Consider the following 24,004-nt stretch of genomic DNA (forward strand, 5'->3'; position numbering starts at 1 on the left):
TAGTGGTCATGCTAGAATGATACAGGCAGAGCTGTAGCTTGAGTGGAGGCATAAGTGGTTAGAGAAGACAGATTCATTGGATAAACTTAGAGACCTGGGCAAAGATACCAAGACTGACTTTCCTGTATCTAAACACGGGTGGATCCTGGAGCTATTATATGCACTTGTTTTCTCTTATGTATATTTCATTTCTGGGTTTGTAAGTTTCTGAGCCAGACTTAATGTAGCTTTGGATCATGAATGGTAGTGAGAGTGTAGGTTATCCCAGCCATTCTGATTTATGCTCCATGTTCTAGATAGGGCAACAGGAAGTCTCCCAGATCCCAGGTGACATTGAACATCATGTGGCAAGTGCCCTTGCTGAGGTGGTTTCAGTTTGGAAGGAGGCACTAAATCACTCTTTCTCTATTTATTTATATGTATTATATATATATATATATATATATATATATATATATATATAATATAATTATAAATTATATGAATATATAATTATAAATATATGTGTATATATAATATAAATGGTAAGATTTATATTTTTATAAGATCACGTGAAAAGCTGTAGGATGGGACTGTGCAGTGAGAGTTGTGCCTCCACCTGAAATAAACAGCATGTTAGGACACCTGTTCACTGTCTCTACAGATGTTCTGGGTGGCAGAGCCATAAACCAGCCCCCAGAGGGTAGTTCTGATCATGTAGATCCTGGTAAGCTGGCTTCACAGGACATGGGGAGTTGGAAAAACTGGCAAAAGCCTTCGTATGTGTAAATTTTTTTATCTTTTATCAGAGAATGTAGGTTTTTCTAATTCTTTCTGAACAATAACATTATTATAAATTTCTAACATCAAGAATGAGGATTTTTAACTTGAAAGACAAGAAAGGGATCTGGGGTGGCGTTAAAGTGATGGGGGTGGCGTTTTCTCTGAGGGCAGCTGTGGGGCTCTCTCTCAGTCACCTGGGGAGTTGTTAGTTCCATGGGAGGGAAAGAGGGGATTTTGGAACAAGGACAAAGTCAGCAGACTTTCAGCTCTGAGACTTACTAGCTCTGGGGCCTGGACTTCGAGGTCCAGCTTCACCACTGACAAACTGGGTGACCTTGCGCAAGTTACTGACCTTCCTTAAGTTTCAGTTTTTCTTGCCCATGGAATGTTAGTATTAATATTTACCTCCTAGAGTGCTGGAAGGATTAAATAAAGTAACACATGAGAAATGCGTAGCCTGGTGCTGGACTTTAGAATGAACACTCAGGAAGCATCATCATTATCATTCTTGGAGCGTATATTGTCTTCAGCTTCCTCTTCGGGGCTCCCATCCTGAGAGGTGTAACACTAAGAAGAATGAGTTGCTAAAGTGGCTTATGTGTGTCAAAATTATTTTCCAGTTATGTTTCTACACCTATAATGAAAATAAAATATTAACAGTAAAGGTAAAATTGATAAAAACAAGCAAGTTGGGTTGGGTTGATCACCGAGTTTCTGGGAATATTTTCCCTTCTGAGTGATTCAGGTGGTCAGACACTAGCGAGTTTGCCTCAACTGGGTTATCAGGCCATTCTTGTGAGGCCTGCTGTGCAGCTGACTTGCTTTCTCTTCAGGGGAAAATGAGCTCATTATAAAGAGAACAATTTGTATATTTCCTTCCAGGAATCTCCAGCGTTTGGCTTAGAATTTTTTTAAAAAAATAAATTAACGCAAGTATTCAGAAGTCAGGCTCTGGGAGGCTTCTCTTGAAAATAATTACAAGGCTACATGAATTAAGATTCTTTGGTTCGTAAGTAACAGAAATAGACTCTGGCTAGCTTAAGTAAAAAAGAAGTGTATTGGATGGACACAGGATTATCTTATTCATTCAAGAAATCACTGACCAGCCAAATCTTGGAAAGCACAGGAACTGAGGGTTCAGAGCAGGAAGTTTGTAGAACTCTGCTATCAGTGTCTCCGTTCCAGCAAACCCTAGTCTTAGTTTAATTTCCAGAGAATTGGATAGGCCTGGCTTGAGCCCTTGTTTGCATTTATCCTTGGACCAATCAGCTACGGCCAGTGGTAGGGTCTTCTAGTTCAGACAATGTAGCTGAACACCCAACACACACGACCCTGGCAGCTCCCGGAGAGGTGAGGCAGGGGGTATCTGCCACAGAGTATTTTACTTTTCAGCTACTTTCTTTTTTCTCCTGCCTTTAAAGACCGTGGTGAGTTTTTTATTCTATGTTTTGTTCGGGGAAGTTAAATTAATTCCTGCCCTTGTCCCTGGACACTTGATCAATAATTTTTGAGAAGTTCTGTGAGCGTCAGCAATTCTATTTAGTCAATCCAGTAAGAGCAGTCTTTGGGTAATTCCTCTGGTGATAACTGTTCTTCACCATTTCTTTGCTTACATTTCATTTTTCCTTTCTTGGTGTTTTTGGAAAAAAACGTATTTATGTATACGTTCTACATTGATTGCCATCTGATTACTACACATCTTTGAATGGGCTGGCCCTCAGGTGAATGGAGTGGGTGGGGTACTGAACTGGGGCAATCTGAACCCTGACTTGGGTTTATTGTCTCAAACATCTTCTCATCAGATCTGTTATTGCCTTTGTCCTGGAAGAACATTTCCTTTCAGTTGTCTTCTCTCCCCCTGATCTTTTTTTTTTTTTTTTTTTTGAGAAGGACTGTTCAATAAGAAGGCGTTATTTCCTCCTAAAAATTATGAACTGTATAATTCACACCGAAGAATAAATATGTCTTATTAGACTTTAAAGACTAAGCATAAAAAGAATGTTCATGTGTAAATAGAACATTCCAGTGTCTTAGAAATCCTCTGTGTGCCCTGCCCTGATTACACCATTCCTCCCCTGGTGGTAACCATTTGCTGACTTTTGTGTTCATAATTTCCTCACTTAAAATCAATTTTTAAAATCACCTATGTATATATGTATGCCTAAGCATATATAAAAACATGATTAGTCAGTACAAACCTGGCTAAGCAGGGAAAGAGCTATACTGACTGTGTTAGAAGGAATCTCCCAGGAGAAAATAAGCTGAACCGTCTCTTGGAAGTGATTTACAAGAGATTCCTCTGCAGAAGTCTTTGGGCAAAGGCTTGAATGAGTCCTGGGAAAGTCAAAACATTTGGCAGGCCAGGAGTGTGGGCCAGCGATATCCAGAGGAAAGACGGGTGAAGGGAGTAGGATTCCCTGTTTGTTACTTCCCAGCTCACCATGACCAACCCCAGAGCTAAAAGGTAAAAAGCAGTGGTTCTCAAGGTTTGGTTCCTAGGCCAGCAGCATCAGTATCATCTGGGAACTTGTTAGAAATTCCTAGTTCCCAGTCCAGACCTACTGAATAGGCTTCTCTGGGGTTGGGGCACAATAATCTGTGTTTTAAGAGGTTTACCAGTGATTTTGATGCATGCTAAAGACTGAGATACACTGGATAAGGCATATATTCTGTATATCCTCTTGATCCCAGTTGTAGCACGGAGGGGAAAGCATGAGTTCAGTTAACTAGCATTTGGTCAAGATGGGCTGAATATAGATGGTAATATGAATCAGGCTCACTAGGTGTTCATTCCTCCACTAAAAAGGCAGTACAAGGGAGCAAGTATCTGAGGGATGACAGCTCTCAACATGGCTGTCTTTTGGTGACACTGCACCAACCTGGTTTGTTGTCCTCTGAACCTGGTGCACAGCCATTAACCCAGGATCTTCGTTTATCATCCCACCTTGAGATTACCTTCAGTTCTCTCCTCTTTCCTCTACTCCATGTCTTTCCTTTTCTTGGTTTACTCTGTTGCTTTGGTAAAGAAATATTCAATAGTTTCTTCCAAAAGGGTGAATGGGATGTAAATTTTTGGAGTCCTGGAGTTTCTAAAAATATCTTCATTTTTTTTTCATGCTTGATTAATTGTTTGGCTGAATTTAGAGGAATGCTGAAGACATTGCTCCATTGCTTCTTATTCTTTAGTCATCTTGCTTCTAGTATTGCTGCTGAGGCGTCTAAAGCCATCTGACTCCTGTTTCTTTTTTTTTTGTATGTGACTTGGCTTTTCCTCTATAAAGCATGCAGAATCTTCTATTTGTCCCCAGAACTCTGAAATTTCCCAAACATATGCCTTCGTGTGTGTTTTTTGTTGTTGATGTGGGGCAGTTTTAAAATTAATTGTGCTGTAACCCTTTCACAGTTTGAAAATGTATGTCTTTTCATCCTGGGAAATGTTCTTGAATTATTTTGTTGATTTCCATCTCTTCATTTTCTCTGTCCTCTCTTTCTGTAATTCCTGTTTATTGTTTGTTTTGGATGTTGTAACTCTTAGGCTGGTTGCCATTTAAAATTTTTCATGTTTTAGCTCCTTATTTTTCTTGGACTGTTCCCTTTTTGATAGCCTCCAATTCTTTTTTTTTTTTTAATTTTATTTATTTTTGGCTGCATTGGGTCTTCGTTGCTGTGTGCAGGCTTTCTCTAGCTGCCGCGAGCAGGGGCTAATCTTCGTTGCGGCGCACGGGCTCCTCCTTGTGGTGGCTTCTCTTGTCGCGAAGCACGGGCTCTAGACGCGCAGGCGTCAGTAGTTGTGGCACGTGGGCTTCAGTAGTTGTGGCTCGTGGGCTCTAGAGCGCAGGCTCAGTAGTTGTGGCGCACGCGCTGAGTTGCTCCGCGGCATGTGGTATCTTCCCAAACCAGGGATCGAACTGTTGTCCCCTGCATTGGCAGGCGGGTTCTTAACCACTGTGCCACCAGGGAGGTCCGACAGCCTCCAATTCTTGTTTCATGAATGCAATGTCCTCTCTTGTCTCTCTGAGGATATTGATGATATTTTCAAAGTTTTCTTCACTGTAAAGTATGTTTCCTGGAAATTGCTTTTTTCGTGGGGAGGGGGGGGGGTCTCTACCTTCTATATTAAAGATTTAAAAAATTAACAGAAACCTCAATCAAATAGAGTCAGGAGACCAGAAGAGGGAGCTCTTATGCCCTGCAATGATAGTGGAGCCCAACAGGAAGAAGAAAGCCTCCTCTTCTTTCCTGAAAAGGACTCAGCCAATGAAGAGCCATAGACTCTTTGTTTACTATAGTCCTCTCGACTTCCTTCCCCCTCTATGAAAGTGTTCTCCTTCCCTTCCTTTGCGGGGACTTGCACGGGGCTCACCATAGTTGCAGACGCCAAGCTGCAATTCTCGGCTGATCCTGAAGAAACCCATCTTTGTTGGAGGAATATCTGGCTGTCTATCTAAGGTCAACAGAAGTTTCCTTAGATATCTGACTTAGCTGTTGCTCATATTAGAGAGTTAAGAACGAAAAAGCTAACTGGAAGCTCTAAGCATGTGCCTGTAGGGCTTTTCATTCTTGAGTTTCACAAAATAATGGCGGGGTGGGGGGGAGGGGCGACTTCCCTGGTGGCGCAGTGGTTACGAATCCACCTGCCAACGCAGGGGACATGGGTTCGAGACCTGGTCCAGGAAGATCCCGCATGCCGCGGAGCAACTAAGCCCATGCGCCACAACTACTGAGCCTGAGCTCTAGAGCCTGTGAGCCACAACTACTGAAGCCCGCTTGCCTAGAGCCTGTGCTCTGCAACAAGAGAAGCCACCGCAATGAGAAGCCTGCGCGCCACAACGAAGAGCAGCCCCGCTCATCTCAGCTAGAGAAAGCGCACGTACAGCAACAAAGACCCAACGCAGCCAAAAAAAACAAAACAAAATAATGGGGGGACCATTTGTTGGAGAGCTCCTGATATTAGTATTTTCACATTTTACTCTCTTATGAAATTCCCCAGAGAAGATTCTTCCAATATCCTGCCTGGCTCCCAGTATTCTGGAACATGTGTGGGGGATGAGGGACTTAACAGTTCAGCTTCTCAGACCTTGTTCATCCACTCTGCCTTATTTGGAGATTCCCCATCCCCAGTTCCCTTGTCTGGGATGCATAGGGTTAACAATGCACGTGATTTCTCCTTTAGCCCTTTCTTATCTGCCGTTCAGTGGAGTTGAATTGGGACTCTCCATAGGCCTAAAGGAGGTATTTCTGCTATAACGCTGTTTATACATTACTGAAAAACCTTGTGTTCTGTAAAAGTCATGCTCTGAAAACAAGGCCTCTGGGAAAATAGGGTTAGGAGAACACGACTCAAAATTTTGTACTTTTTGTAATCAGTACAATGCCAAACCAATAATAATTCTGATAAGAAAGACAGTAGCACAATTAAATCTCCATGTGCATTTGTTCCAGAATAATTCAGTACCTCCTTTGCAGCCTTAAACTGAGGTATAAGTCCTGGAGAGCATTTGCTTCTAACAGAGATTAGTACCAAAATAAAAAATGCCTTTGCAGTTCCAACACCTGAACTCTCAGTTCCCTCAAATGGTTAACATAGTAGAAAATGTGGAGGTTCTTGAAGTCACTTTTGGCCTTTTTTTTTTTTTTTTAAAGGATTTCATGTATTGTTAAGGCTTTATCTTTAATTGTGAGAAATCTTGCCCCTGGTAGCTTCAAAATGACTGAGAAATGTCATTTATGAACCTATACAATTTCTGAATTATACCGTGTCATCCCCCTAATTACCAATTGTGTTTGAATCAGTTCTCATTAAAATAGTGTTTTATACCTGAAAGACTGTATACCTCACTTCTGTGGGCATTTCTGCCTCCAGGACTTGTTTCTCTAACCTAAAGATCCTTGCATAGACCTCCCCACACACTTGACAATTCCTCTAGGGGAAGTATGTATGTACTTGTGCATTCCTCCCACATTTCCATCCAGACTCCCCAGAGTTGGGGCGGTGTACCTGTGGACTGGAGCTATGTCTGTTTCCTTGTTGCACTGATGATATTACTGCTTTTCTTTTTCCCCTCAGATTTTCATGTTCAGGAAAATATTTTCAGGAAACTTTGAGAGAGGGTAGTAGAGTTGAATATATTACTCCACCTTCTTTACGCAGAAGTCTCCCAGGCACAGAGGTCTTTGAGGAAGGTGAACTCAAAGTTAGCTGGAATTTTACAGGTCGAGAAGTCTGCTTTGGCCCCAGAGGCTTCTGCGGAAAGAAAGGCTTTGCGGCAGGGGTCAGTTAGAGAGAGGGAGAGGTGAAGGAAGCATTCTGGAAACAACAGGGTCTGTGTCTATTGATCTAATTCAACTGAGCCTGAGTCAGGGTCTGTTTAGAGTACTCTCTTGTTTTCTATGTTTTGAATCTCAGAATTGCCTAGGAACTTAAGAAAAAGCCGAGTCCTGGGCACCTTTCATGAGGACCCACTCTGGGATATGCTGGCTGGTGAAAGAAGGGGAAGGAAAGCCAGTGTGTGGCTGTGATGTGGCATTTCACATATAAAGGTGCATATAGTTCCATTTCTAGTTCTGCTGCATTTCAAAGAGATGTAACCCTGTGACCTGTAATCCTGTTATCACTATATCTGCAGTGGCCCAGTCTAATTAAATTGAATCAATGACTTTAAGCACAAAAATGAATTGTGTCTTGGGCCCTTAACAATTATTACTGCTTTCTGAACAGAATATTTGACTCTTACAGGAAACTCTCAATTTTCATTTTCCTTCGTGGCTCTTTTTCAAAGGGTGGAGATTTCTAAAACCTGAATTGTCCGCCACATACAGAACTACCTATTACAGCTCTTAGTCTTTATGACATTCCATAGTTAATTATTATTGTACTGGAATAGAACTTCATTTAAACATTTAAAAGTTTGTGGCTATGTTAAGCAAAAGTTTAATTAACTTATTTGTCAAAGTGTACTTAGTCTACCAACTCTACTGGAAAACCAAGCTCTCTTATTTGAATATCTCTGGTCATTTGCCAACATTTCTTTATTATTTCATTATTTCTGTAGTGGCATGAAACTTAGGCTCTCAACAGAGGTATGTGAAACATGTCTATTTATTTTTTAAAAATTGAACATAAGTTCTTTGTCAAGCCCTCATTTTATAGATGTTTAACCTCAGCCAAATCAGGGTTTCCTCAGTCAGTTCAGGCTCTTGTCTTCCCCTACCGACCACACACCTTCAGGGTTGAGAGTCAGTCCCAGGAGACTTCCTAAGTGTGGACTTGGGTCGGGGTGGGGGGGGGGATCAGCTGACCACCCTCAAGTGATTGTCATCTGTTTCCAAGGTATGGAATGTAAATCAGGTCTCCATTCATCAGATACAATGTTGCTTGTGTGTCTGCCCTGTCCTGTCCTAAGGCCTCTCCAGGCTATTCTTACTTGTAACTTTCAGACAAGCATACAACATTTGGATGCTTTTCTCAGAGCTATTTGATAACAAGTAATTCTTGCCAGTTTTTCCAATTTATGACTGCCTATCTTCCACAGCTAAGGGAATCTGTATTTCCTCTAGGATAGGAAAACTAGATTTTATATAATCATGCATTCTCTCCAGTCTATTTGGTAATATATACTTTTTGCTGTATACAGTTAAATCCCCTACATATGAACGAGTTCCGTTCCAAGAGCACGTTAGTAAGTCAAATTTGTTTGTAAGTCCAACAAAGTTAGCCTGGGTACCCAACTAACATAATTGGCTATACAGTACTGTACTGTAAAGGGTTTATAATATTTTCCACACAAATAATACATAAAAAACAAACAAAAAATAAAACATTTTTAATCTTACAGCACAGTACCTTGCAAAGTCCAGTAGTACCAGCTATATCACCGCTGCTTTTACTCTTGTTTCTGGACATCCTGGGCTTGAAATAAAGATACGGTACTGCTGTACTCTATACAGTATTTTACAGTAAATTACACAAAAGCATAACCACTTGTAGAGGATGCACACACGTGACAATGTATGCCAGACGTGAATAACTTAGTTGATTGGACATGCGAATGCACATTCCCATCTTTGAAAGTTTGCAACTTGAATGTTCGTATGTAGGGGACTTACTGTACTCAAAAGATCAGGCTATTAAAACTGAAAAAATGGTCTGCTTTTCTACAGAAGCATCGCTCTTTGGAGGTAGCAGATGCCTTAATGTTCCGTTTGAGTAGGGGAAGGGTTATGGGGCAAAAAGTAATTACTAGAAATGAAAAGAACACCAGTTTAATATTTGAAAATATTACCCACAAAATTACATTGGAACTTGGAATATATGATTAATATCCATTGTGCATTCTAGAGTCTTAATTTTAGTTTGGTATTCTATTTTTCCTTTATGAATATTATTTCTTCATGTCCCTGTGGGGAAATGGAAAGCTGGTGGCAGTGAGAGATGGCTCACTGGCATGGACTCTGCATGATGAAGATGTGGCCTTGCAAATTGAATTTGGGGTTAAGAACTGGGAGAACCTGATATTAGTATACATATTCTGCTTCCAGAAAGATGGAATAGACATACTTTCCCCATTCCTTCTACTAAATACAGTTAAGACCCTGCATATTATGTATAAAACAAACATAAGAAGACTCTGTAGAGAGAAGAGGCAGACCAACCATGGATCTGAGGATGTGAGGAATGATACAGTGGTGAGTTCCCTGGGTTTTCTTTTTGCCTCATATATTTCAGACTCAATACTGGGGAAGACAGCAGCCCAGAAAATGCCAATGGGTGCAGATAAAAAAAGTCCCAAGAAAAGCTTGAGCTCTCTAACCAAAGGACTAGGGAAGGGACTGTCTTGTAAGGCAGAAAACTTTTAGATAATAACCACTAGACTCCAGTCAAATGTCACAGAGGAAAAAAACATCCTACTACCTCTCCTCTATCTGAGACCAAGTGAGGAAACTAGACTTCCACCCTCATGAGGCTTTAACGAGGCCCCCAACAACCCTAGTGGAGTGGTGTCAAACAAGCTAAGTGAGGATCTGGGACTTCCATCTCTGCCAGGCAGTAATGAACTGCCTTCCCCCCTCCCATCACCCCAGCCCTTGTGGTGTCAGTGGACCACATGGGGAGCCTGGACTTCAACTCCCACCTGATGTAAGGAAATGGCTCTTCCTCTCCCCGCTAGGATGATGTCAGAGAGGGCCTAATGGAGAGTCAGAACTTTTACCAACACTCAGTGATAACAAGCCCACCTCCATTCCTCACCATGTCAGTGTTGTCCAGATGGGGAGCAGTAACGAGGCACCCCTCTCTAGCCAGCATGGTACCGGTGGAGGCCTACTGGGGAGCCTGAAGTCCCACCCCTGCCTAGTAGTAACGAGGCATCTCCCACCCTGGGTGTCAACCAAGGACAAATGGAAGACCTAGACTTCTTTCCCCACTTGAAAACTAAAAGACAAAGAAAAATTCTTAAAAACAGCTAGAGAGAAATGACATATTACCTATGGAAAAAAACCCAATTTGAATGACAAGCAGATTTCTCTTCAGAAACCATAGACAATAGAAGGGAGTGACACAACATTTTCAAGTGCTGAAAGAAAAGAAATGTCAACCCACAATCTACATCCAGTGAAAATATCCTTCAGGAATGAAGAGGGAATCAAGACGTTCCCAGATGATGAAAAACTAAGAAAATTTGTTGCCAATATACCTATCCTAAAAGAATGGCTAAAGGAAGTTCTTTAAACCAAACAAAAATGATAAAAGAAGGAATCTTGGAACATCAGGAAGGAAGAAAGAACATGGCAAGAGCAAAAAAAAAGGATGAATACAAATAGATTTTCCTTTTACTCTTGAGTTTTCTAAATTACATTTGACTGTTGAAGCAAAAATTATAACTCTTTAATGTGGTTCTGAATGTATGGAGAGGAAATTATTAAGATAATTATATTATGAATGGGGGAGAGTAAAGGGATGTAAAGAGAGATAAAGTTTCTATACTTCACTTGAACTGGTAAAATGCTGACACCAGTGGACTCTGATAAGTTATGTATATGTAACATGATGAATGCCTGGAGGAAACACTAAAAGAACTGTCAAAGTGTTTCAAAGAGAAACACTCAAAAATTCTATAGGTAAATCAAAATGGAGTTTGAGGAAATGTTCACATAACCTACCAGAAGGCAGGTAAAGGAAAACAGAGAAACAAAACTACAGAGAGAGTAAACATAAAGTAAAATAATAAAATGGCAGATTTAAGTCTTAACATATCAACAATCATATTAAATGTAAATGATTTAAACTTACCAATTAAAAGATGGACATTTGCACAGTGGATTTTAAAAAGTTGTATATGTTGTATAAGAAACTCAATTTAAATTGTTCAAATGATATATGTAGGTTAAAGATAAAAGGATGGAAAAAGATAAGCCATTCAAACCTTAAACAAAAGAAAGCAAACTGACTGTATTAATATCAGATAAAGTAGACTTAGAGCAAAAAAAAAGTACCAAGGACAGAGAGGGACATTATATAATGTTAAAAGGGTCAATCCACCAAGAAAACATAGTTATCCCAAGTGTGTGTTCACTATGTAACAGAACTGCAAAGTATATGAAGCAAAAACTAATGGAACTGAAAAGAGAAATAGATAAATTTATAATTCTACTTGGCAACTTCAACATCCCTCTCTCAACAACCAATAGAACAACGAGAGAAAAAATCATCAAGGATACAGAAGAGCCCAGTCACACCTGTTGATTGGATCTAATTTGAATATAAAACATTTTACCTGACAACAACAGAAAACACATTCTTTTCAAGAACTCATGGAACATATACCAAAATAGACTGTACTCTGGGTCATAAAACAAATCTCAACAAATTTCGAAGAATTGAATCATATGTTCTCTGGCCACAATAGTATCAAACTACAAATGGATATCAGAAAGATAACAGATACATCTCTAAACACTAGGAAACCAAACAAGATACTTCTCAATAATCCATGGGTCAAAGAAGTCTCAAGAGAAATTAAAAAATACATTGAACTGAATGAAAATGAAAATGCAGCATATGAAACTTTGTGGGACAAAGCTAAAGCAGTACTGAGAGGGAAATTTATAGCATTAATGGTTACATTAAAAAGAAGTACATAGATTGTTTGTGGAAGTTGTTTGTGAATGGTGATACAAAAGGGCAATTGTAGAGTGAGAACTGAGCTTTTAAGATCCTGGGAGACCCTACACCATATGGACAATGTCACCAACTGACATGAACTCTGATTAAAGACCTGGGCATCAAGAGTAGCTGTGCTCCTTAGATATTCTGAATCTGCTCCTATCCTGCATGATTACATTGCTTTCTGCATGTTTTCTTTTTTTTAATTTGTAAATTTAATTTTATTTATTTTTTATACAGCAGGTTCTTATTAGTTATCTATTTTATACATATTAGTGTATATATGTCAATCCCAGTCTCCCAATTGATAACACCACCACCACCAGCCCCCCACCGACCACTTCCCCCCCTTGGTGTCCATATGTTTGTTCTCTACATCTGTGTCTCTATTTCTGCCCTGCAAACCGGTTCATCTGTACCATTTTTCTAGGTTCCACATATATGTGTTAATATACGATATTTGTTTTTCTCTTTTTGACTTACTTCACTTTGTATGACAGCCTCTAGATCCATCCACGTCTCTACAAATGACCCAGTTTCGTTCCTTTTTATGGCTGAGTAATATTCCATTGTATATATGTACCACATCATCTTTATCCATTCGACTGTCGATGGGCATTTAGGTTGCTTCCATGACCTGGCTATTGTAAATAGTGCAGTGAACACTGGGGTGCATGTGTCTTTTTGAATTATGGTTTTCTCTGGGTATATGCCCAGTAGTGGGATTGCTGGGTCATATGGTAATTCTATTTTTAGTTTTTTAAGGAACCTCCATACTGTTCTCCATAGTGGTTGTATCAATTTACATTCCCACCAACAGTGCAAGAGGGTTCCCTTTTCTCCACACCCTCTCCATCTGCATGTTTTTTTAAATCCTTGGTTAAGAATAAATTGGGAGTTATGTTATTTAGAGTATAGGGTAAGCTGCTGTAACAAAGATATCCCCAAATATGGTTGAATAAGAGAGAAGTATATTTCTTTATCATCTAATGATCCATTGATTATTGATGGTCCAGGATGATGAGTCTATTCATCTCCATGAGGTCATTTAGTAATCAAGGTTCCATTCATCTCTGCTCCACTAACCTCTGGGGCTGGGCTGTTCAGCAGAAATTTCTGCATTGGCTGCATAGCACAGGGAGATCAGCCCAGTGCTTTATGACCATCTAGAGGGGTGGGATAGGGAGGGTGGGAGGGAGACGCAAGAGGGAGGGGTTATGGGGTTATATGTATACGTATAGCTGATTAACTTTGTTATACAGCAGAAACTAACACATCATTATAAAGCAATTATACTGCAATAAAGACATTAAATTTTAAAAAAAAAGAAATTTCTGCAATGCTACAAATACATTGTATCTGCACCGCCCAATATGATAGCCACTAGCATGAATGAAATTGGGGGCCTTCCTTTTTAATGTTATATAATTCTAACGAATTTAAATTTAAAATTAAATGCACACAAATAACTACTGTGTACCATATCGGACATTGCAGCTATGGATATTGCTATGTTCTGCATGATTAAAGCTGATTCAACACAGTATTTTTTTTCTAATCCACAGAAAGGTGAAAGACAATGGAAGGCAAGTAATATCTTTTTAGGTAAGTGAAAGTAAAATTACAACATCAATTTTACTCACGTTTCATTGGTGAAAGCTCAGCCATTGTGTCGGCGGTTCCCAACACCATCCTGAGGTTCGGTGATTTACTAGGAGGGCTCCCAGGACTCAGTGTATATGAGTCACAGGACTCATACTCATGGCTATGATTTATTACAGCAAAAGGATACAAAGCAAACTCAGCAAAGGTCAAAGACACATGGGATGGATTTTGAAGAAATTAAGCACGAGCTTCCAATAGTCCTCTCCCAGTGGAGTCACACAGAATGTGCTCAGTTCTTCCAGCAGTGAGTTGTGACAGTATGTGTCTACCAGGGAAATTCATTAGCAACTGAGTGCCCGAAGTTTTTAGTGGGGTCCCCTCTGCTTAGCACGTGTTGAAATGTCAGATTCTCAAAAGGAAAGCAGGTGTTTGTATAAACCATATGGTTTGTACAGGTTAGGCACTCTAATCATTTGGGGAAAGTTTTATATTAGTGTAGGGAACTTTTACCAGTCAAGTTCCCAGATGCCAGCCAAGGGCCATGCCTGTAATCAGGCTTTTCTAAAGCCTTTTCTAAAGTCTTGGGCCTGCCATGTTCTTTTTTTTTAGCACAACCATACCTACCTGCAAAGGAGAATGGGAAATATAGCCTCTAGATAGGTAGCCACATGGCTAATTCAAATGCTATTACTGTGGACGAAGTGGAAAATGGATTTGAAAGGACAACTAGCAGTCTCGGATGGAATTTACACACTTTGTGACTTTGCACAAGTTGCTTAGACTCTCTGCTCCTTTGGTTAATACATGTGCCTCTGAAATAATACATACAGTGAACTGTGCTTGGTGCACAGTAAGCGCTCAATAACAGATTATTATTATCGTCATTATTAGTCTATTCTTTGTCTTTTTTTTTTTTTTGGCTGTGCTGCGCGGCTTGCGGGAGCCTATTTCCCAGACCAGGGATCGAACCCAGGCCCCTGCAGTGAAAGCGCTGAGTCCTAACCACTGGACTGCCAGGGAATTCCCAGTCTATACTTAGTCTTATTATTAGTCTATTTATATGGGTTCATTTATCTCTTCCTTTCTATTCTTAACCCAAATAGAAACTCAGAATTTTATCAGGAGTGGAATCTGGACTGCTGCCTTCCTACCAGCTTTCTCTCTTGCAGATTTTGGGGTTATTTTCATAGTATAACCTACATGTTTCAAGCCCTTAGCCTTTGGAGATCATCCTTTCCTTTAGCATCCAAATGTTATAACCAGTATCCTCATCCCAAGCCAACTACAGGGAATTCAAACTTCTCCCAAATCTTCCTGAGTGTTCTTGATTTTCTTTTTAAATACTATGATTTTTTATTCTTGATTTTCTTGGTGGGGTCTTACATGTCCTGATTGCTGCCTGTCACTTCTTGCTTTGAACTCTTTGGTTTCTCCTAGATCACTTCTCTGAATCTCCCTGTGTTTTCAACCTTCCATTGTCCATTTTACCCCCAAAGGTGGAGAGGAGCCTCCCTTCATTCTTCAGAGCTGGGCTAGCACAAGGCTGCCATATATTTGCTTTATGTTGGTGAATAAAGCTCATGGAAGGTTTATGAGTAAAGGAGAAGATAAATGAAAATTTGATATTAGATATCACAGTGTCTGAAATTCTTAAGTCATACCTTGGGGTGCTCCTTATCACCTTCTCTCTTTCTTGCCTCTCACCTCTCTAGTACTGTTTGCCGTGTTGCTGGAACCCACTACAGAAAACTGGATCTCTTCTAGATATCCTCTATACTACCTCTGGATCGAAGCCTCCTTACCCCATGCCACAAGAAGATGATGAAAAGTCCCTCAACATTTAAAAAACAAAAGCAGGGACTTCCCTGGAGGTCCAGTGGTTAAGACTCCTCGCTCCCCATACAGGGGGCCTGGGTTCGATTCCCGGTCAGGGAACTAGATCCTGCACGCTACAACTAAAAAGATCCCGCGTGCCGAAATGAAGATCCTGCACGCGGCAATGAAGATCCCGCGCAGCCAAATACATAAAGAAATAAATATTTAAAATCAATAAATAAAAAACCAAAGCAAACAAACCCAAAAAACCCTAAATCAAAAACTCTTTCTAAGAAAATTGCTCTTTATCTTTCTGTTATATTAACATTTTAATTTAATCCATCCTTCATGCTCTTTCATAATTTAGACCCTATTGCTCCTGCTTCATTTCTACTACTTCTCTACTGCTTCAGCTATTTACAAGTCCTTCAGTTCCTCTAACATGTTCTCTCCAACCTCTGAGCCTTTGCACATGCTGTGCTCACTGCTTGAAACACCTTTCCTTCCTGTCCAAGTGGCTGAATCCTATACATTCTTTTAGTATAAGCTTAATTGTCTTTTATTCTGGGAAGCTTTTTCTGAACCCTCTATTTTAGATTAGACTCTCCTATTGTGTGCTGTCTAGGAGCTGTTATTAGTTTCCTAGTGCTTCTATAACAAATTACCACAAACTGTGTGGCTTAAAACGATAAGAATTTATTCTCTCACAGTTTTGGAGGATAGATGTCTGCAGTCAAGGTGTGAGCAGGACCATGCTTTCTGAAGGCTCTAGGAGAGGATCCTTTCTTGCCTCTTCTGGTGGTTGTCAACAGTCCTTGGTGATCCTTGGTTTATAGATGCACCTCTCCAATGTCTGCCTCCCTCTTCACATAGACTTCTCCCCTGTGTGTCTCTCTGTGTCTCTTTCATTCTTATAAGGCCCACCCAAATGACTTCATCTTATGTTGATTACATCTGCAAAGATCTTATTTATAAATCTTTTGAGGCGGGGGGGCTACCTACTTATAATGGTAGCACACATACTTAGCATACAGCATAGGAGTTATTTCTTTAAGTTGTTTTCCCTAGACTGTAAGTTCCCTGAGAGCAGAGACCTAGTCTGTTTTATTAACCATTATATCCCCAGGGCCTGGCAGAGAATCTGGCCCATTGCAGAATCTCAGAGAATATTTGAATAAATGAATAATTGAAAACTCTCAAATCCAAAATTCTCTGGATTCTCCATTTAACTCCTACCTCTTCCCTCTCTCAAAGCCTCAGCATCCTCTAGAATTCCTGAATCTTGGTCAACAATCACCAGATCCTACTGAACTAGCTCCTAGCTATCTTTTGCCAATGACTGCCATTGCCTTCTCTCCTCTAGGCATTATCACCATCCTAATTCATCTCCTCCCTGGACTACAGTGAAGGCCTCTGGTATGTTCCTCCAACATTCTCTTCCAGCCTCTTTCCCATCCATCCCCCACACTGCAACTTGAGTGATCATGTTAAAATGTAAATCCCAGATGTCATTCCACTCCTTAAAATCTGTGAATGCCTTCTCACCACAAATGGGATAAATTCCAAATTTATATGGCTTTTATAAATTATATTTTGATTATTAATATGGCTTTATATTAATATGGCTTCTGATGCTGTTGATGTTCTGGTCCCAGGCCCCCTCTCCATCCACTCTCAACTACCCTGCTCCTCATTCTTTATGCCCTGGACATAATGTACTTTTCATGGTCTCAACCATAGTGTGCTCTTTGTTGGTTCAAACCATTGCGCATGCTGTTCCCTCAGACTGGAATTCTCTTCCCACCCATCTTGGCCTGGCTAACCCCACATATCTTTCACATCTCAGCCCAAACTTCTCTTCCTCAATTAAGCCTCCATGACTGCCCTCCCCAGGCTTAGTCAGGTCCCTCTGCTATTGGGGCCCCTACTATAGGTTCTTGGTGTGCCTCACATTTCTCTTTTGTAAACTTCATCACATTTACATCCTTTATTCAACGTCTGTCTTCCTGCCATAGCGTAAACAACACGAACAAACACGTCTACTTGTTCACCCATGCATCCCCAGCATCACCTGACTTATCTATGGCGCTCCAAACATTCTCGTTTGAAGAATGGATGTGTTGGCTGACTGCTATTTCTCTTTGTTCTTTGATTTGGCTCTAATTTTGGGACGCCCGCTTGTGATGTATGGTTTCTAGAAATCAGAATATGTGGTTCTTCTCTTGCTTGACGCCTCTCAGTTTTTGACCCCTGTGGACTTTCCCTTGCTCAGCAGAACTCCTCCCCTGGAGGAAGACATACGTGGTGGTTAGGGTGGGGAAAGCTTTATTAGAAGACAGAACTTTTATATGGCTGGGGCTTAAAAGGGGAAATCTTTGCCAAATTCCCAGCATAGCGCTGATGTGGGACGGAGGGCCATGTGCACTGACTCAGATTGTCTCTCTCACCACCACTCTCAGCGGGGGTGAGAGGAGAAGGCAGACAGGGAATGTTGCTGGTGGGAAAGAAAATGGAGGGAGGTACACAGGCGCCGACTAGTCGCTGCCTCCTCTGGAAGGTCTTAGAATGTTTCTTCCCAAGTCTTGCTAGCTTTTCCTTAAGATAAAGATTCATAAGTGCACAGTACTTGTAATTTCCCCACTCATTGACCAACAGCATGTATCCTTAAGAACGGACGTGTCTTAGATTTGATTATTTATGTGTGGTTTCTTCATTCAGCAAGGGTTTATTGGCGCCTCCTATGTTCGGGTTCTGGGCCGTGGGCTCCGGATGCAAAGATGAATACAATAGAGCCTGCCTTCTTGAGGAACCCCCATGCTGGCTGGAAAGAAAAATCAACCCGTTTTAAGATGTGATACAATGTGGTCAGTGCTGTGATGGACAGGTCTGTGCAGTGTTTGAGGAACCCAGAGGAGAGAGGCGGAAATTCTAGTTATTATTTGGAAACTTGCACATTGCTGTGTCTTCTGCAAGTGGTTGCACCATGTTAAAGGCTTTTGATTGCATCTTTAAATGTATTCTGTGTATCGTCTTGGGATTTTTCTACATCATCTGTCAGTTCCCTTCGGGGTAGTGTGACCTAAAGTTTAAGAGTAGGGAGCCTGGAGGCAGGTAGACCTGGATTTCAAATCTGTGGTTTACCTTCCAGCTGGTGACTGAGGGAATCACTCTCCCACATCCAGAAAAAAGTATGCAAATGCAAGGATTAAATATGATGCATGCAACACATTTAGCTTGGTGCCTGACATTCAGTAGGGGTTCAATCATATCTTTCTCCAGGTGACTGCACCTTTTTTTTCAGTGGTGGTGGTAGCGATGGAAACTAGTTTATACTAAGCTTCACAGGACACACAGAGGTTTAGTTGCTAATTTTTTTTAAAAAGGCCTTTATTGGTATAAAAACAACTTAAACATTATATAAATACAATATAAATATTTCTTTTAAAAATATGTATAAGTTAGCATTTTTTTTGAGGTAAGCCTACACATTCCAAGAAATGATCTGGCTCCGAAACAACAAGGATATTCAAGCCGCTTAGCCATTTTTATGTTACTTTTTCAAAACAAGTACATAAAATATTTCAAGAGGCACTTCATAAAAATATAAATATCACTTATATAAATTAACTCGATATCACATATTTAAATATCAATAAATTAAAAATAATTAAAATAGTGTCCTAACGCTCATACTTTTAGTTCTTCATAGAGAACAACATAAGTTATGTGCCCAGTGGACAGGTTTCTGACAAGAGGAGGGAATGCCCATGAACTACAGCAATCTTAGGTGCCCCAGCTACTTTATCCGAATAGCCCTCAGGCTGAACTGCAGGAAATTCTCAAGGCTTCGCAGGATGAGGATAATCTTTGTGTTCTTCATCCAGTCATCGTTCTGTGACTGCAGATTATTCAGCAGGCTGGCATTTGTAGTTGGGTCAGGGGTGGTTACTTCATCTGGATTCTTTACCTGAGGGGGACAGAAAACAAAAGGAATTGTTTAAATACTGAACAAATCTTTTGCAGTGGAGAGATACTCTGGCCTGTGGGAAGATGTTCAAATTGGAGTGAAGGAGCGGATTGGGGCCACCTGCCTTGACTCGCCCAGATAGGGGGAGGTGCCTCTCCTCTGAGCCCACAGAGCTTAGGACCCGCTCACAGCAGCTGAGCTCTAATCTTTTTGCTGCTCTGTCTCCGTTAGACCATAAGCATTCCATGGGTAGCCATAGTATCTTACTTGTCTTCTGTTATCCTAAACAGTGCCTGGCACATAGTCGGAATTCAATAGATAAATGAAGAACTTTTAGTTAAAGGCATTTTAATGGGTTCTTCAGGGAACTCTAGTACTTTTCTCTGGTTTTGCTCTCACCCGTTCATCCCGCATCTGTTAAGAGTCCACTGCTCTGAGGGCGTGAAGAGGACTGGGCAGCACCTTTCAGTGGACCCACTCACATGGAGCTAAGTAACTGTGGAAGGCCTTGCACCTCCAAGTGTGATCCTGGAGCACTGCAGCCTCAGCATCACCAGAAGCTTGTTAGGAATGTGAGTCTCAGGTCTCACCCCAGACCTGCTGAATCAGACTCTGCCGTTTAACAAGATCCTCCAGGAAGCTCGTGTGCACCTTAAAGTGGGAGAAGCCCTGGTTTAGGGCAACCTGGTTTAGCCCTGGTTTAGAAAAGGCAGAGGCAGGAGTAGCACCCATGTGCCTGCTTCTCCGTCCAGGGCCCTTCTCTTTGCGCTTTGGCTCATCCACAAATTGTGCCATCAGGCCTCCACCATGTGGCATTTGAATGGCTAGCTGGTAGTGACCAAAGCTGTTGGTACCTCCTCTTTCAGCCGTTAGCCATTTCTCTGCATTAACTCTTTGGCAAAAGAGTAAGGGAAAGGAGTTGAATCTACCATAGTAACACGAATGTCAATTGGCAATATTAAAATAATTTTTGTGCTCTTTGTTCTGTTCTGTGGATCACTATGTGAGGTTGAATGTGCTTCCTTCTGCCTCTACAGGTATTTTTTTCTTATTTCTTAAGCTTTTAGAAGTTGATGTTAAAACCCTCCCCATTTAACAGAGTTTTAAATACAGTCATTGATGTCTTTTGCAGAAGAGAGCAAAAAGAAAAAGTTTTAACTATCAGGAAATATTTCTCAGATCCTTTCCTTCACACACGGCCATCTCTTTTGAACTGGCTCTGCACTGCCGAGTTGTCTGGGCTGCTTTCTTTGAGCCAAGTGAGGGGATGAGAAGACACCCACCTTTTGCCTCAGGATCTGGACCAGTGCTTTGATACTAATCTGCACAGCCTCGATGCTTCCCTTATCGCCCTCATACTCGTTCTGGAGGTAGTCCAGGTATATCTGATACTCCAGAAGACCGGTGGTGACTCTCATCAAGCAAGTCTCCTAAGAGGAAAGATGGTGGGAAAATTGGTTATTGCTAGGAAGACATAATCCATTTTCAAAGTTAAAATTGCTCTAATTCAATAACTTCTCCGTCTGCCCCTCCAGGGAACTTCAAGTACTTCCTAAGCATCATGTTTTGAGACGTGATGCTGAAGCTGCAGTGCTCCAGGATCACACTTGGATGCTCAAAGCATCGCGTCTCATGTTTTGAGACCTGCTGTTTAAGGACAGCGTCAGCTGCCCCATTTAATATCTGGACAGTGAGAGGCACCACTTCATTTTCCCCAAAGCCCAGTAGATGCTAGATTGTGGCAAGGGGCCTGCCTCTGATTCTCTCCATAATGCTCTTCCCTCTGGCTGCACTCCTGCCCTTGTCAATGTCGGGCGGAAAGCTCCTTTTATGAAATAAAAGGGCTGAAACCTCCTTTTACGAAATAATCGGAAGTCAGTGGAGGTTATGTTACTGTCTGGCAGGAGAAGGGTATAGAGAATGACCTCAGCAGGGAGGGCAGGCCTGGATCCTGCCAAGGGCAGCCAAAGAGGAGAAAGGTCCCTGGACCAACTTCCCCAGGATGAACTAGCTAAACCTGTGGGGTTTCCTAATATTTGACTGTTGTGAAAATTGCAGCACAGAGGGGCTATCTCTGACCAAGTCGTTCAAAAATAAGTCGCCTTTAATAGCGTTTAAGTTGGCCTCCTCGTGAGGTTTACATGATGCGCTTCACATTTATCCCCTTCTTTATTGCCTGCCTGGTCTATATGTATACAGACACTGCATGCAAGCGGGAGAACTTTTTACTAAAGAGTAGCTAAAAGTGAACGTACTGCGTTCATACCTGATTGAACCCAGATTGGAAGCAGCCGTCTTTTTCTGCCATTTTTGGAAGGTTCAGGTTGTTTTCTGCCAGTGCCTCCTTGCTGTTTTCACACTTGTCATACTTCTCACACATCTGGGAAAGAATATCAGAACCGTTATCGTATAAGTGCCCCTAAAGCAAACACCACTAGAGGGCTGATGCCCTCTGGCCCTCATGGCCAGGAAGTTCTCTAAGAAAAGTGAAGTCACAATCCATTAGCCTCCAGGCAAGCAAGGTCTACAGGAGATGAGCACACTTGGCTTCAATTCTAGCCTCACCTGTGACTTCACGTTTATGACCTGTTCCAAGTCTCAGTGTCCCTATCTCTCCAAGTTGGGGATAATGAAATACCTCCCCTGTAAGTTTATTGTGAGGATAAGACATAGTATTTATATAAAGTGCCTGGCACATAGTAGGTACTTAATAAACAACAGGAATTTTGATGATAATTGGGTGAATATAATTTGAGCCATAGAATGTCCCAGCTGGAAGGACCTTTCAGATCATCTAGTCCAATTCCCTAATTTTACAGATGGGGCCCAGAGGTGGTAGAGAATTTGCCCTAGATCACAAAGCTTGTTCAGCAGAACCAGAACTAGATTTGGGGCTCCCAATCCCTTCTCCAGTATTCTTCCCTTTCTACCAAAGCAGAGCCAAACTACCTTACATTTAAAGCTTGGGAGCTGCTTTAACGTACCTACGATTTTGCCACTTCAGTGGGCTATCAGGTATGCATTTTATATGCCAGGATGACTTTGGGGAATCCCTAACCACTGAGCTGGCGTCACCTAAAAGAACTGTGACTGTACTGAGAAGCTGAACAGTCATTTCAGGTGGTGATTTTTAATCCTCCCGAAGTCTGAAACACGAAAAAGATTGACAGACCTTATTGTTTGGTTATGGAAAAGGAAATCCTGAGAGGCAGTGTGACCTTCAGCTCACACCAAGTGTGGAGCTGAGAATGGGCCAGGGAGCATGGATCCCAGCCCCACTGTAGATTCTCCAAGAGGAAAAGGAACTACCTGGGACCAGCAGCAGAGGAGAAATTACAGGACACAGTCTGCCCCTTTGGCTTCAAACCTAAATTGCCTCCAAATCCAGCAAAGACCTCCCAGTGCAGGAGCCCCCATCCACATCCAAGGATAGATGCCCACACAGGCCCTCCATCACCCTCAGGCGAGCCTACCTACCTCCTTTCTCATTGCAGAGATTTTGCCGAGGATGTACTTAATGAGAGCTTCAGTTTTGTCTGGAGAGGTGAGGAGTAGTCTGCCTGAAGTGGTATCATCTTTGAAATCTTCGCCCAGGGGTCCCGGGGTAGGGAAAGCAGTAGTCATCACCAGGAGCAGCCCCAGGGAGAAGGCGACTGTGCCGGAGGGAAGAGAGAGCAGCCAGTGAGCAGACCGCACCGCTGGGGGAGCTGTGCTTCTGGCTGCTGGCCGCCCGCCAGCCCTCACGGCAGCGGATACACACCGCCTCCCTGGCCCAGCACGGCTGCCAGCCAGTTCCAGGGCGAGGGATTTCCTTCACTTACTTGTGGAGAGGGAGTTCATAGCTGGGTTCCTGGAAGGCAAATGGAGCTCTCTTTCGTTCCTGGTGGGCTCGAGGGCAGACTGAACCTCAGACATCCCCGGTCTCATATTTATTGGGGGTTGAAACTCTAATATTGAGACTCATGGGAAAATCCCACATTTGATAAATCTTTGTTGGAGGATGGGGGTGGGACCAGAGCGGGTGGGGCTGATTGGAAACCTTATTAAGATTGTGCAATGTGACGTCCTTTAGCATCACAGGAATCACAACCAGGGGAAAAAAGTCATTACCAAGGCTAGTCCTCAGAAGCTGGATCACCCTTCCTTTACTTTGTGTTTTTTTTTTTTTCTTTTAGTGACTCAGCACATTGGCATGTCTTGAGAAGGAAAGTAAAGCTGAAATCATGCACGAAGTTTTGTGGCGGGGGTAGGGGGGGGCTAAGGCTGACTATGGTTAAAAAATACTTTAATTACCAGATTAACTGGCTGGGATTTAGTATTGCAGTTTATTGGTATTTGTAAAAAACCTGAGTTGAGTTTCCTCAGACCACCCCACAGCCCACCGGCCTGGGGTTACAAATAAGATACTGCGAGCCCTCTGCAGTACTTTTTTTTTCCGGGCTCTCGCCGTGACCAGCTGTTGCAGAACCGCCTGACTTCCCCCAAATCTCGTGCACTAGTCGCTAGGAGTCACCAGGTGCAGTGTGGGTGCATACGTAAATGACTCCTTTTTGCCACCACGTGGCATCTGGCGTCTTCCTCCTCACCTGCTCCAGCTCCCTTTGGCCAGGTCAGCGATAGCCCTGCTCACTCCCCAGTGGCCTTTTGGGGATCCTCCCCATGAAGACTTTGATCTCTGTGCCATGGGGGTTGTC

The 24,004-nt window shown here is 41.9% G+C and overlaps 2 protein-coding genes across 4 annotated transcripts in view; one reads left to right on the top strand and one right to left on the bottom strand.

Annotated features, from left to right (window-relative positions):
• Nucleotides 1–457: 457 nt before the first annotated feature.
• The window catches only part of LOC309665919 (uncharacterized protein), a 186,769-nt gene continuing 163,222 nt past the window's right edge, over nt 458–24,004 (top strand). For all 3 annotated transcript variants that reach the window (XR_014266754.1, XM_082472815.1, XM_082472816.1), the window contains exon 1: nt 458–13,528. The gene's annotated coding sequence lies outside the window, so the exon portion shown is untranslated. The remainder of the gene's footprint in view (nt 13,529–24,004) is intronic.
• On the bottom strand, nt 14,413–23,487 carry IL6 (interleukin 6). The gene is made up of 5 exons (XM_082472772.1): nt 23,132–23,487; nt 22,788–22,963; nt 21,577–21,690; nt 20,594–20,740; nt 14,413–19,310 (listed from the first exon to the last, which is right to left on the bottom strand). The coding sequence occupies exons 1-5, from the start codon at nt 23,235–23,237 to the stop codon at nt 19,140–19,142; spliced, it is 714 nt and encodes a 237-aa protein (XP_082328898.1). The 5' UTR covers nt 23,238–23,487; the 3' UTR covers nt 14,413–19,139.

Source organism: Balaenoptera physalus, assembly GCF_965194825.1.
Source record: "Balaenoptera physalus genome assembly, chromosome: 8".
Lineage (NCBI taxonomy): Eukaryota > Metazoa > Chordata > Mammalia > Artiodactyla > Balaenopteridae > Balaenoptera > Balaenoptera physalus.

Coding starts and splice junctions, on each gene's coding strand:
- IL6 (XM_082472772.1), bottom strand. CDS start 23,237: ATGAGACCGGGGATGTCTGAGGTTCAGTCTGCCCTCGAGCCCACCAGG. Junction 22,964..23,131: donor TATGAACTCCCTCTCCACAA/GTAAGTGAAGGA, acceptor CCTCCGGCACAG/TCGCCTTCTCCCTGGGGCTG. Junction 20,741..21,576: donor TCCAATCTGGGTTCAATCAG/GTATGAACGCAG, acceptor CTTTCCTCTTAG/GAGACTTGCTTGATGAGAGT.